The sequence below is a fragment of the Lontra canadensis genome, unplaced genomic scaffold (assembly GCF_010015895.1).
Source record: "Lontra canadensis isolate GAN:19392208 unplaced genomic scaffold, GSC_riverotter_1.0 scaffold109, whole genome shotgun sequence".
Taxonomy (NCBI): domain Eukaryota; kingdom Metazoa; phylum Chordata; class Mammalia; order Carnivora; family Mustelidae; genus Lontra; species Lontra canadensis.
The window spans coordinates 4160792-4174428 of NW_022631103.1; the positions used below are offsets into that span (position 1 = coordinate 4160792).

General features: G+C 41.6%; 1 protein-coding gene across 12 annotated transcripts in view; it reads left to right on the forward strand.

The window, feature by feature from the left end:
* The window catches only part of FGGY (FGGY carbohydrate kinase domain containing), a 456358-nt gene that overhangs the window by 88453 nt on the left and 354268 nt on the right, over nt 1-13637 (forward strand). For all 12 annotated transcript variants that reach the window (XM_032839762.1, XM_032839761.1, XM_032839771.1 and 9 more), the window contains 2 exons: nt 2613-2724; nt 9084-9235. In XM_032839762.1, the coding sequence (XP_032695653.1) occupies nt 2613-2724; nt 9084-9235 (264 nt within the window). The remainder of the gene's footprint in view (nt 1-2612; nt 2725-9083; nt 9236-13637) is intronic.

The following is a 13637-nucleotide window of genomic DNA, read 5'->3' on the forward strand; positions in this document are numbered from 1 at the left end:
TAAGATTTCTTTATGTATTCTATATGTAGGTCTATTATCAGATGTATGAATTGCAAATATTTTCTCCAATCTGTAGCTTATCCATTTTCTTATGGTTGCATTTGAAGACCAAAATTTAAAAATTTTGATAAAGTCAAATATATCAATTTTTTTCTTTTATGACTCTTGTTTTTAAAGAAATCTTCATCTAGCTTATGTCAGAAAATTTTCACCTCCAAGTCTTTTTAGTTTTATTTTTTACATTTGGAGATATGATACATTTTGAATTAATTTTTGTGTGCATGTGAGATAAAAGTCTAGAAGTATAAGTTGGTTTTTTTTCTTGCATGTGGACATTTAGTTGTCCCAGCACTATTACTGAACAGACTGTCCTTTTGCCATTGAATTGTCTTGGTACCTATATAAAAAAATTCATCAACCATAAATGTTTGGGCTTATTTCTCATATTTCTGTTCTGTTCCATTTAATCTGTAAATTTATCCTATGCCAATGCCACACTGATTTAGTAGTAATAGTTTTATATAAAGTTGAAATCAGGTAGCTTAAGTTCTCCAACTTTGTTCTTTCTTTTTAAAAATGCTTAGGCTCATCTTCATTCTTTACATTTCTGCATAAATGTTAAGAGCAGCTTGTCAATTTGTAACAATATAAAAAAAACCCCCAAATATCCAAAAACCTGCTGTAATTTTTGTAGGGATTATGTAGAACCTGTAGATTAATTTGAGGACATTGCTATTTTCACAGTTGAATTTTCCATTTCATGAATATAGCGTATTTTTCTAATTTGTAGCTTCTTTTTAGCAATGTTTTATACTTATCAGAGCACTGGTTTTGAACTTCTTTTGATAAATTCATCGCTCAGGGTTTTTTTTTTTTTTAAATGCTATTCTGAATGGAATTATTTCCTTAATTGAGTTTTGACATGTTAGTTGCTTGTATACAGAAATACAATTAATTTTAATATGCAGATCTTGTATCCTGTGATCCTACTAAACTTACTGATTAATTCTAGTAGCTTTTTTTTGGGTAGCTACCTTAGGATTTTCTGCATATGAGATCATATTTTCTGCAAAAAAAGATCTTTGAACTTCTTTCTGTCCAATCTGTGTGCTTTAAATTTCTTTTCTGGCTTTATTGCATTGGCTGGAAGCATTAACTACAGGTTGAATGGAAGTGAAAGACACATTTTTGTTTATAATATAGGAGGGAATCATTCATTTTATCATGAAGTTTAATGTTAGCTGTAGGTTTTTGTACTTGGTCTTTATCAGATTGTAGAAGTTCTCTTGTCTCTGAGTTTATTGATTTGTTTTGTTTTTCTCTTTCTGCATCTGTTGAGATGACCATTTGGTATTTGTGTTTTATTCTATTAATATGTATAATACAGTGATTGATTTATGGATGTAAAATCAACCTTGCATTCCTGGGATAACCCCACATGGTCATATTATGTAATATATATTTTGTAGTTGATATTTTATTAAGGATTTTTACACCTATTTTCATGGCAGATATTGGCCTGTAGTGTTCTTTTCTTTTGATGTCTTTGTTTGGCTTTGGTATGTGAGTAATGCTTGCCATGTAGAATTTGTTGTAAAATGTTCCCTCCTTCATTGTATCCTAAACAAGTTTGTGAAGGAATGGAATTATTTCTTCCTTGAGTGCTTAACAGAATTCCCCAGTGGAGCCATCTGGTCCTAGAGTTTTTTGTTTTGTTTTATTTTGTATTTGTGGGAATATTTTAAATACAATTTTGCTTTTTCAAGAATGAATCCTTAAAAATTAAATGCTTTGATTTTTTAAGAATAAATAAATAAATGTGGTTTTATTCATGTTCCCTAGCCCCTATATGTTTCCTAGATGTTTGTTTTTGATGATTTTGTCCAGCTTGATACTTTTATTTTGCTAAAAGAATTTGCCACCCCTTCAGAGTACCACACTCAGAAGTTACTTCTCTACCTCTTTTTAATGGCTATACAATATTCCATTTTGCAGATGTACCATACTCTAATAAAAAGTTTTTCCAAATTTTAAATATATTCTTAAGTAGTGCTATAGTTAAATTTAATCTACATAGTAACTTATGCTAATAAGTCACTAAGTCACTAAGGTATGTTCCTAGAAGTGAGTTGGTTGGGCAAAAGTTATGCATGTTTTTATTTTTAATAAATACTCTGAAGTTATTCTCCAAAATCTGTGCCAAGTTATTACACTGTTATAATAATGTAAGAGAAGGTTCCCTTCTGTCTGCCACAACTGCATACTGTTAATTTTATACATATTAGCCAATTTGAAAGGCAGATATTGGTGTGTTGTATTTGCATTAATTTACTTAACTGGAGTTGGGAATCTTTTTATATGCTCTTTGACTATTTTTTTTAATTTTATGAAGTGACTTGCCATGTCCTTTGCTTGATTTCCAATTAAATTGGTTGTCTTTGTCTTATTAATTTATAGGATCTTCTGTTATTTTATATTCAACTTTTATCTATTTTCTGTTGTAAATATTTATTCAATTTATCCATTCACCTTTTTTTCTAGTTGTAACTGTTTTAAGTCTTTTAAAAGCCTGTCTTGTAATTTATGTTTTTGTTTGTTTGTTTTTAAAACAGCAAGTTGTACAAGGGATCGATGTAAACCAAATCCGAGGGCTTGGGTTTGATGCCACGTGTTCTCTGGTGGTTTTGGATAAGCAGTTTCGTCCTTTACCAGTAAACCATGAAGGTAGGACCATTCCACTCTCTTTCCCTGGTTGTGGGAAACTGGCTGGGACCCAGGTAGAGCACAAGGTCATGTGTCTCTTATTGCCAAGGATGAGATACAGTGATGGAGCACGGAGGCCAGAATCATGTCCTGGAGGTTACATGCTTGGACAACAGTTGGTGGGAATGGTGACATGGGGGCTGGATTAGGGAGAGACTTGGCTCTCTAATGTGCAGAAGCCATAGTGGAGAATGAAGGAAGGACATGGGATCATTAGCTCAGAGTGAGCAGCCTTGAAATGGGCAAGTGGTCTGGGTGTTTCCTGGGAAGGTAGTGTCAGTGCCTATAGTTGCTTTGTGTATGATGGTCCTGTAGCATCTTTATTTGAATAGGTGAGCCAAGTCCATTTAAAGGAAATAGAATAAGGCAGACAGGACCATGCATCACACAGAAGCTGGAAACAGATTGGCCTCTCTCAGTAGCCAAACCAAAGGACATTCCCATTTAATGATATTGTCCTAATAGAGACTTGTGAGTATAGTAATGAGCTGTTTCAAATGTATGTGCCACTTGGGTTTGCCATCAGAAATTTCTCATGGGTCAAGATCTTTCCCTCTTGGGAAATTTTAGCAAATAGCACTGGCATTGAGGTTGCAAACCCAAAAGCCCATAGTAGTCGGGTAGGTAACAAAAATGAGTAAAGTAGACCAGGTTTGGAAAAACAAACAAACAAACAAAAACAATAGCACATGTGTGGAGATAAATTTCAACCAGTTTTTAACCTTTTCATGAGCAGAAGACATCTGGGAGTGGTGGTGACCACGGCACACTGGAAATTGCATGTTCCATCTGAGTGTGGCTCTAGGCATCCCCAGCGAGTTGTTGCTGAGATAGCCATTGCAAATGTGTTTTAGGCCAAGCCTGTGTTTGAGAGTCTAGCTGTGGATACCATGGTACGCTGGGACACCTTGGAACTGGAGTCGGGAAGGTCCCAGATCTCAGCTCTATTGATGCTGAGCTATGACACCTCGAGTCACTTTCCCTCTGCATTTTCTGAAAGAATTGGAATAATGAACCATAGCTTTGCTCTGAGGATTGAGAACCTGACACTTGAATGCTCAGAAACATTTCTTCCATCCGATCCTGAATTCCTAAAAAAAAAAAAAAGTGTCCCACTCACTTTTATGGACCTAATTCATAGAAGAGTTATTTATGTAAATTACATGTGCTGGTAAAAGTACACAAGTGGGTGAATGCTGAGAACACAGTGGTCACGATGCCCATCTTCCTACACACACACACTTTTCCCCCTTTTGGCCACATTTATTAGTACGTCCTGTGTGCCATACCCTGTCTCATTAAGTTTTGGGGCGTCAAAGACAGACATGAATGTTTCCTGTTCTTATTGGCTGATCGCTGGCTCCCCTGGCATTGTTCTGGCCCAGGAGAGCAGAACAGCTCCAGTCTGGGCCACTTCAGAAAGCACAGACCAAAGAAATGGGCCTGGACTAGTAGACCTCAGCTCGCAGCAGCAGCACGCACTCTCCAGTTACGAGATTACGGCCAGCCACGGAGCTGGCCCCTTGGGAGGCTGTCAGCGTTTCCTCGATTGACTTCCTTTCAGTAGCGACCAGGCGATGGTCTCTTAGGGACGCTGCTGGATGAATTCTCATTTGGGGTGACACTTTCGACGTTACCAGCCCTACGTTCCAAGGATGCTAATCTCTGATCTGCTAAAATGCATGGTTTTTATTTCTGGCTTTATATTAGAATCAACCCGAGATCTTTTAAAATCCCCAAATCATGAGCCTTACCCCCAAGATTTGTATTCACTTGGCTTGTGGAGAGAGCAGGGCATCATCAGCATTGTCAGAGTTTCTTCCATCGTTTTGGTATGTGGAGAATCACTGGCTGCTGCTAAATGGGTAGCTAAGATACCAGGAGCAAGAACACTTCAAGTGGAAGAGAAGTCTTCCTTGTTAAGCCTGCTTACATATGCACCCTCTCTGGGTGCCATCTTTTTCTCGTTGCAGGTGGAATTGCCTCCTGTTAACAGGCTTTCTATTAACAGGGTAGTTAGGTTGCAACCCTAATTATAAGTGTTGAGATAATTTTATTCCACCAAAAAGGTTAAAGTGTACCCATTCATCAAATGCATCCAGCGTCAGATGCCCCTTACCAGCTTCTTGCCTTTCCACGGGTTCTATTAGAACCTGTTAGATTTTATCTGAAATGGATTATCTTGTGCCAGAAAATGAAATTTGAATTTTAAAGGTGACTCAAAGGCTGTTTCAAGGCTTATTACACCTGTGTGGTAGTGAACATCTCTCGGTTAACTGGAATAATTGTGAGGAGCAGGCAGTGGGGTCAGGAAATTAACCATCACCATTAAAGGAAAACCCCTAACACAGGCAAAAATATAAAGATGGTAACAAAAACAAAAAATAAAAAAGCAAAAACAAAAAAAGGAAAAAGAAAAGGGAAAAAACCCCAAGTAAATTAAGTACAGTTGTTTAAGAACAGTAATCATTACTGCATCATAAAATATTCTCATTTTAGCTTTTTCTTGTTCGATCTTCCTTCCTTTGAAGATCAGACAGCCCCCAGGTTGGACTGTGGTGTCAGGGCTGCCTGCTACCTGCTCTGCAACCCCCTAACTCCCAGCACAACTGTGTTTGGGTCATCCCAGCCGCAGGAGCTCTTGGGAGCAAGAAGCAGCGAGGGTGGTAATTCAGGGCCGTGAAGGGACTTGCCACTTAGGCTTCTCTGCAGTGGAAACCCAATACTGAGATGTTTTTGCTAATTCATAGTACTTTCCCACAAGCATGCTTGGCACACCTCCTGTGAGATATGCAGAATGTTAACAGAGTGACTACATGGATGAAAAGTCTTGCCCATGGGTCCACGGATTGTATAACCCAAATTCCGCTCTAGCACTTGCTTCTAATTCTTTGAAAACATGACACTTTCTAAGGCCGGTGCTTTGTTTCACATGCTTACTCTCTTGTATCAGAGCCTGCTTCCTTACCCTCTTCTCACCACTGGCTAACCAGTGGCCCGTCATTTTCAGAACCAAATGGAAAGCTTCTGTGCCTTTTGGAAGCTCTCTGTGCAGCCTGGGGCTCAGCTGTGCACCGTCTCCACTGTGCCCCATGTCCCACTTCTGTTCTGACTGTTGACATGCCTGACAGACTGGCTTTGCCCATGCAGCCACAAGCTCCACGCAGGGAGGACTGTGGCATATTCTTGGCAGCATTCCAGCACCCAGCACTGTGCCTGGCACATAACAAGTGCTCAGTGAGTGCTTAAGCGAGCTCTCAGTGGAGTTCTTTCTTTGTGGTTTTCCTGTAAGAGCTGAAAAATCATTAACTTCCTGTTTTTGTCCACAGTGTGAATCATGAATCAATAATCTTCCTATATATGTAATAAGCTACTTGATTCTCACAACTGCATTGTGTGGTTCTGTGTTTGTCCTGGGAGCGTCTTCCTGTCGAGGCAGTAGGAGCTGCCAGTTGAAAGGCATCCCAGTTGAAAGTTCAGCAACAGGAGACAGAAGTCTTGAAGCAGCTGCAGTTGCATTTATGATATTTAAGAAGCAATATTGACATTGTCCCCCCATTTTTTAAAAGAGTTATTTATTTGAGAGAGAGAGAGCACGTGTGAGAGCATGCAGAAGGGAGAGGCAGAGGGAGAGGGAGAGAGAATCTTCAGCAGACTCTTCACTGAATGTGGAGCTCGCAGTCGGACTTGATCCCATGACCCTGCGATCATGACCTGAGCTGAAGCCAGGAGTCAGACGCCTAACCAACTGCGCCACCCAGGTGCCCCGACATTGTCTCCCTTAACACACACACACATGCATGTGTATGCGTGTGTGCACGTGTGTGTGTGCCCACATACCCACAGTCTGATTCCATGATGTTTCTGGGATGAGACCTGGACATCATTTTGTTTTAAAACTATCCTGGGTGCTTCTAATGTGCAAGGAGGGTTGAGAACCAAAACTTAAAGCAGTGATACTATACAGTGTAATCACTCAGCTATTTAAAAACAAATCTTAGGGGTACCTGGGTGGCTCATTTGGTTAAGCATCTGCCTTCGGCTAAGGTCACGATCCCAGATTCCTGGTATCGAGTCCCACATCAGGCTCCTTGCTCAGCGGAGAGCCTGCTTCTCCCTCTTCCACGGCACCCCCCCCTCAACTTGTGCTCTCTCTCTCTCGCTCACTCTCAAAATAAAATCTTAAAAAAGATTTTTAACAAACAAAACAAAACAGATCTTAGATGTGTTTCTGGAAGGTTTCAGGTACTTCCTCTTATTTTCAAAGTGTAACTGTTGTGAGGAGCTTCTGTAGGTCTGAACAGCCCCTCCCCCCTGCCGGCAGGCAAAGCAGAGATTGAGTCCTTGTCTTATCATGGTGCTGATGACCTGACTTCCATATTTTCTTAGGTTGGCTTTTTTTTCTTTCAGTTTTAAAGATTCTTTTTTTCAGAGACATGGCAAAGTAAGGAAAATAAAATCCTCAGCCCCCTATGTACTCACTACTGAGGATAAACCGGGGAAAATTTGCCTTCTTTGCACAGACATTTTTTAAAGGAAGAATTACTTGAAGCTTCAGCTCCTGCCCTCCCCCTCTGCCCGGCTGGTGACCATGCGGCTGTAGTGGGTGTTAGCAAACACATCGTTTCTGTGCTTTCCCAACACATGTGTATACCCGCAACAACAAACAGTATATATGGTGTTTAAAAATATCCCAGTTGGTATCATTATTCATGTTGATCTGTGTAGCTTGAGTTTAAGTTTGTTGTACCAATTTATTTATCTGTTCTCTGCACAGATCTGTTTCAAAGCATGCTGTATGCTTTTCCAAGCTGTGAGATAAGAGGCATATCTTAAATCTCAGAGTCCGTTCATCATGGAAAACGACCTAGATCAGAGAGTTGTTTTGAGGATTAAATGAGATGATGCACATAAAACATTTGGCACAGGGCTTGGGGGACACACACACACACACACACACACACAGCTTTATAAATATTTGCTATTAGCAAAGACATACAATTGCTGCGGCTGTTCTCCAATTGCAAAATAATGTGTGAAATGCCTGGTTCGATTACTGTTGGGGCCCTTTTATCTTTCCCCTTTATTATCTCCCAGTTTAGTCATTGCTGCTGTCTGCATTTTGCCATCTGAGGAAGCAGAGAACTGTAAAAAGAATATTGGCTTGCCCATTAGTATGTGAGGAATTAATCGAGGCCATGGAAGGGAGAACAGGACAGTTCGTTCCCATATGGGCTGCAGGATGGTAGAGGAAGGGTGTGAGGTGCCTGCCTATGCTGCTTTTCCACCTGGTTTTAAATTCTGTGTCTTCTTTCTTCATCTTCCTTAGAACCTACTATGTGATAGGTACTTGCTTTTATGTGCATTGCCTTGTTTGGTGAACAGAAAAATCTCGATTAACCCTTATATGCTATTAGGTGTTATCCCTGTCTTATAGGTAAGGACACTTAGGCTAAGAAAAACTTAAAGACACTTTCAATCTATCTCCACCTGTAACTGAAATAGTGCACGTTCCCCATGAGGTCTGCCTGATCCCCAAACTGAAAAAAATTCCATTGCTTCTTACTCCACCAAACCGAGAGAGGGGATTAAAACACTTAAGTTAACTAATCTTAATCAAAGTGACTAGAAGTAGGGGAACTATAAGCAGATAAAAGCCATTGTATGGAGGTAGTCGGTGTGTTATATGGATATATTATTCTGTTGACGTGTCTGTCCAAGCAGATCTTAAAAAGCCAACGTATTGGGGGTTCCTGGGTGTCTCAGTGGGTTAAGCCTCTGCCTTTGGCTTGGGTCATGATCCCAGGGTCCTGGAATCGAGCCCTGCATCGGGCTCTCTGCTTAGTGGGGAGCCTGCTTCCTCCTCTCTCTCTCTGCTTGCCTCTCTGCCTACTTGTGATCTCTGTCAAATAAATAAATAAAATCTTAAAAAAAAAAAAAGCCAACATATTATTTTAGGCGTACTTCATAGGATCTTTTCCTGAATATAGACCCAGAAAAGTTTTCTGGGACAGAAGGGCTAGGAAAGGAGGGGAAGAAGTTGGGAGAGAATGAATGAGAATCTAATTAATTGGTAGATCTCAATGGGTTTTAGTGTCGACATTTAATCCCGGGTGACACTTAAAGGACAGATACATGGCTGGAAGGGAAATCCAGGGTCTGGGTGGAGTGTACTGGCTCGTGTTGGTGGTGGCCCTCTCCCTTGCTGTGGTTGACCTGTGGAATTATGGTAGCCATGCAGATTGGTGCCCTTGGGATTCAGGAAGTGAATTAGAAGACTAAGATTGTGGGTGTGTCTCCCCTCCTCTCATTTCTGCTAGGGGATGCCCACCGAAACATCATCATGTGGCTGGACCACCGGGCGGTCAGTCAGGTCTGCAGGATCAATGAGACCAAGCACAGCATCCTGCAGTGTGTTGGTGGCATCATGTCCGTGGAGATGCAGGCCCCGAAGCTTCTGTGGCTCAAAGAGGTGAGCGCCAAGGGTGGAGCAAGCATGCTCATCGAAGCTGCGAACCCCTCTGTACCAGGTGCCGTGCTAAAGTCCGTTACGCTTGATTTTTCCCAGCACCTCTCTGAGGAAGGTTGATCCCAATTTATTGATTAGGTTGCAGTCAAATCGTTCCTGTTTTTAGATGCTAACCGTAGGCAGGCGCAGTGATAAGTGTTTGACACAGATTATCTCTTTGAATCCTAGCAGCCACCTTACGAAAGTAAGGGTTGTTTGTTCTCTTCTTTTGAGGGGGGTGTGGGTTGTCTGTAGACAAGAAAACTAAAGCTCATAGAGATGAACCAACACCCAAAATGACATGGTAAGTACGTGGCAGAGCCAGGGTTGGAATCTGAGACTGGCCGACCCAAAATCCATTCTCTTAATATCTAGGACTCTCCTGGAGTTATGAGAGGCTGATGACCAGTCCAGAGAGAAGGTGGCAGAGCTGGGCTTTAAGTTCACATCTTCTGACCACAACCTTCTTTCTCTGTGTACTTGTATCCCCCGAGGATTAATCTGACCTTGGTGGCATGTTGGGGTTTCTCATGTCACCTGAACTTGAGTTTCCATGTCCTTGAGAGATATGGTGTTCGGTTCTGTTATGAAGCATGGATAATGGCGATGTCAGCTCCACGGTGCCTGGTAGGGATGGATGTGCGAGAAAGTTCAGGTCCTCTGGGCACCTCAGGGACTTGAAAATCCCTAGGTGGTCTGGTGAGGAGAGGATCCATCTAATGAGTAAGATCTGGCATGGTTCATTTACTGGCTCTGGGGTTTCAGGTGGGCTGAGTCTTCAATTACTCAAAATGTATTTGGGGGTGGGAGAGCGTAAGGGTGTTGAGAACGTGTCCCTGGATTGCCACTGGGAGCAGAAGAGATGGAAGCAGAGAGGGCATCAGTAATCAAGGGAGGTATGGGTTCTTATTTAGCATATTAAGCTGTTGTGTAAGCTTTAATTTGCCAAAAAGCTTCTATATTTATTAAGAGTTTGAAAACAGAGCGTTTTAGGAGTCAGGGGTTTCTGACTCTACTGGCACCACCTTGTGTGACTTTGAGCAAAGCAGTTCTCATCCCAGGCCTCAGTTTTTCCATCTCTGAAGTGAGAGAGCTGGTCTGGACCAGTTTGAAAACCTGATACCAATATATCCTGAAATACCAATCAGAATACAGAACTACTCCACACTGGCCCCACCCTCTGCTTTGCATTCTGTAGGCGTTAATTGATTTAGCCTTAGCAAGCTGAGCTTAGCCTTAGCAAGCTCTGACAGACAGCATGGGAAACTGAGGCTGCCAGAGAGAACAGTATGATTTTCCTAAACAGAGGATAGAGCCAGAATTTAAACCCATGTCTGCTGGCCTCCAAACCCCAGCTCACCCCATCACATCATGCTGCGCTGAAATCCCTCTTTAAAAGCCTATGTCACTTAGGGTAGGACCAGGAACAGGGGCAGTGGTGTTTTTAAACCAGCCTAAACATGGTGCAAGGAAATATATGGGTGGACACATCACCCACTTCTTGGCCTCACGTAAGAAAGAGCTGTACTGAATTAAGGGATGAGGGTCAGGCAGGTGACCACTGGTACATCATCAGGGCCTTACTGGGCACCTGCTTCATGGCCTGCTTTGGGCTGTATATCCCAGGAGGTCTGATGACACATATGGTACGAGCCTCTCTGGAGGCTCAGTACTGTGCACTTGAGATCAAACTGCCCTAATGAAAGCACACAGAAAACAATTAGGTTCTAGAGTGCATGGTGGTCCGTGACTGTGGCCTCCTGAGACTGACCATCCATCCATCTAGCTAATCAGTTCCGTTTCAGAGCTTTCTGAGAAAGGCCTGAAACATTATCTCATCGTGTATTTAACTACCTGATGGTTGAGCCTCTAATCTGTTTTTAAATTTCTTAAATTTATTTTTATTTATTTATTTATTTTTGGTAAGCTGGTACAGGAATCCATGCTGAGAATTTCTTTGATTTATCATGATTGCAAATTCAAAATAAAAGATATTGCTAATACCAGTTTTAGCATTTTCTCCTTAAAACCCAGATGGCTTATGACCCTTTTCTGACTTTTAAGGTATAAATGAATCACCTGGGGAATCTTTTTAATTGTAGATTTCTGATTTAGTAGTCCTGGGGTAGGGACTGAGAATTGGCATTTCTGACAAGGTCCGAGGTGATGCTGATGTGGCTGGCCCACAGACTTATAGAACCACTTCTAGTTCTAGAAGCTCTGCCCTTTATATCTTTTTTTTTTTTAATTTTTATTTATTTTTAAAATTTCTTTTCAGTGTTCCAGAATTCATTGTTTATGTACCACACCCAGTGTTCCATGCAATATGTGCCCTCCATAATACCCACCACCAGGCTTACCCAACCTCCCACCCTCTGCCCCTCCAAAACCCTCATATTGTTTTTCAGAGTCCAGAGTCTCTCATGGTTCGTTTCCCCCTCCAATTTCCCCAACTCCCTTCTCCTCTCCATTTCCCCATGTCCTCCGTGTTATTTCTTATGTTCCACAGATAAGTTGAAACCATATGATAATTGACTCTCTCTGCTTGACTTATTTCACTCAGCATAATCTCTTCCAGTCCCATCCATGTTGCTACAAAAGTTGGGTATTCATCTTTTCTGATGGAGGCATAATACTCCATAGTGTATATGGATCACATCTTCCTTATCCATTCGTCCGTTGAAGGGCATCTTGGTTCTTTCCACAGTTTGGCAACTGTGGCCCTTGCTACTATGAACATTGGGGTACAGATGGCCCTTCTTTTCACTACATCTGTATGTCTGGGGTAAATACCCAGTAGTGTAATTGCAGGGTCCTGGGGAAGCTCTATTTTTAATTTCTTAAGGAATCTCCACACTGTTTTCCAAAGTGGCTGCACCAACTTGCATTCCCACCAACAGTGTAAGTGGGTTCCCCTTTCTCCACATCCTCTCCAACACATGTTGTTTACCGTCTTGCTAATTTTGGCCATTCTAACTGGTGTAAGGTGGTATCTCAGTGTGGTTTTGATTTGAATCTCCCTGATGGCTAGTGATGATGAACATTTTTTCATGTGTCAACTCTATGGTCAAATAATCTTTGACAAAGCAGGAAAAAATATACAGTGGAAAAAAGTCTCTTCAACAAATGATGCTGGGAAAATTGGACAGCTATGTGTAGAAGAATGAAACTCGACCATTCTCTTACACCATACACAAATATAAATTCAAAATGGATAAAAGACCTCAACATGAGGCAGGATTCCATTAGAATCATAGAGGAGAGGGACGCCTGGGTGGCTCAGTTGGTTAAGCGGCTGCCTTTGGCTCAGGTAGTGATCCCAGCATCCTGGGATCGAGTCCCACATCGGGCTCCTTGCTCAGCGGGGAGCCTGCTTCTCCCTCTGCCTCTGCCTACCATTCTGTCTGCCTGTGCTCATGCTCTCTCTCTCTCTCGCTCTCTAACAAATAAATAAATAAAATCTTAAAAAAAAAAAAAAAGAATCATAGAGGAGAACATAGGCAGTAACCTCTTCGACATCAGCCACAGCAACTTCTTTCAAGATATGTCTCCAAAGGCAAAGGAAAGAAAAGCGAAGATGAATTTTTGGGACTTCATCAAGATCAAAAGATTCTGCACAGCAAAGGAAACAGTCAACAAAACAAAGAGACAACCCATGGAATGGGAGAAGATATTCACAAATGACACTACAGAGAAAGGGTTGATATCCAGAATCTATAAAGAACTTCTCAAACTCAACATACACAAAACAGATAATCATGTCAAAAAATGGGCAGAAGTCATGAACAGACACTTCTCCAATGAAGACATAAAAATGGCTAACAGACACATGAAAAAATGTTCTGCCCTTCATAACTTGAAGAGCATACATTGGTGGAGAATCAGGATACTGTACCTTCTTTTGAATGGGGCAATGGGAGACGGGGGACCAGAAAGATAGCTTTCAAAGAGTTGTTTAACAGCACATCAAAGTCAGAAATGTGACTCTGCTAAGCTCATGGGGCTGTCATTTGTTTACTCCCTTATTAACACTTTAATTCACCAAATATTAGCAGAGGTTCTGCTAGGATCCAGCAGTGTCACAGGTACTGGGGACACAAGCACAAAGAGGACTCAGGTTTACCCTTAAGGGGCCCAGTGTTCTCTGGGGCAGTGGTGGGGAAGCAAAGGCAGGGGTGGGGCTGGGTGTTGGGTGGAGGAAAGAGACATGGAACCAGAACTGGTAGAAGATGTTCTAAGCACCTTGATAAAGGAATATGCAAAGTGCTTCCAGAGAGCATAATTTGCTTCCAGAGAGCATAATTTGCTTCCGGAGAACATAATTTGCTTCCGAGAGGTGTTCTTGAAGATGAGTCTCAAGTTAGGA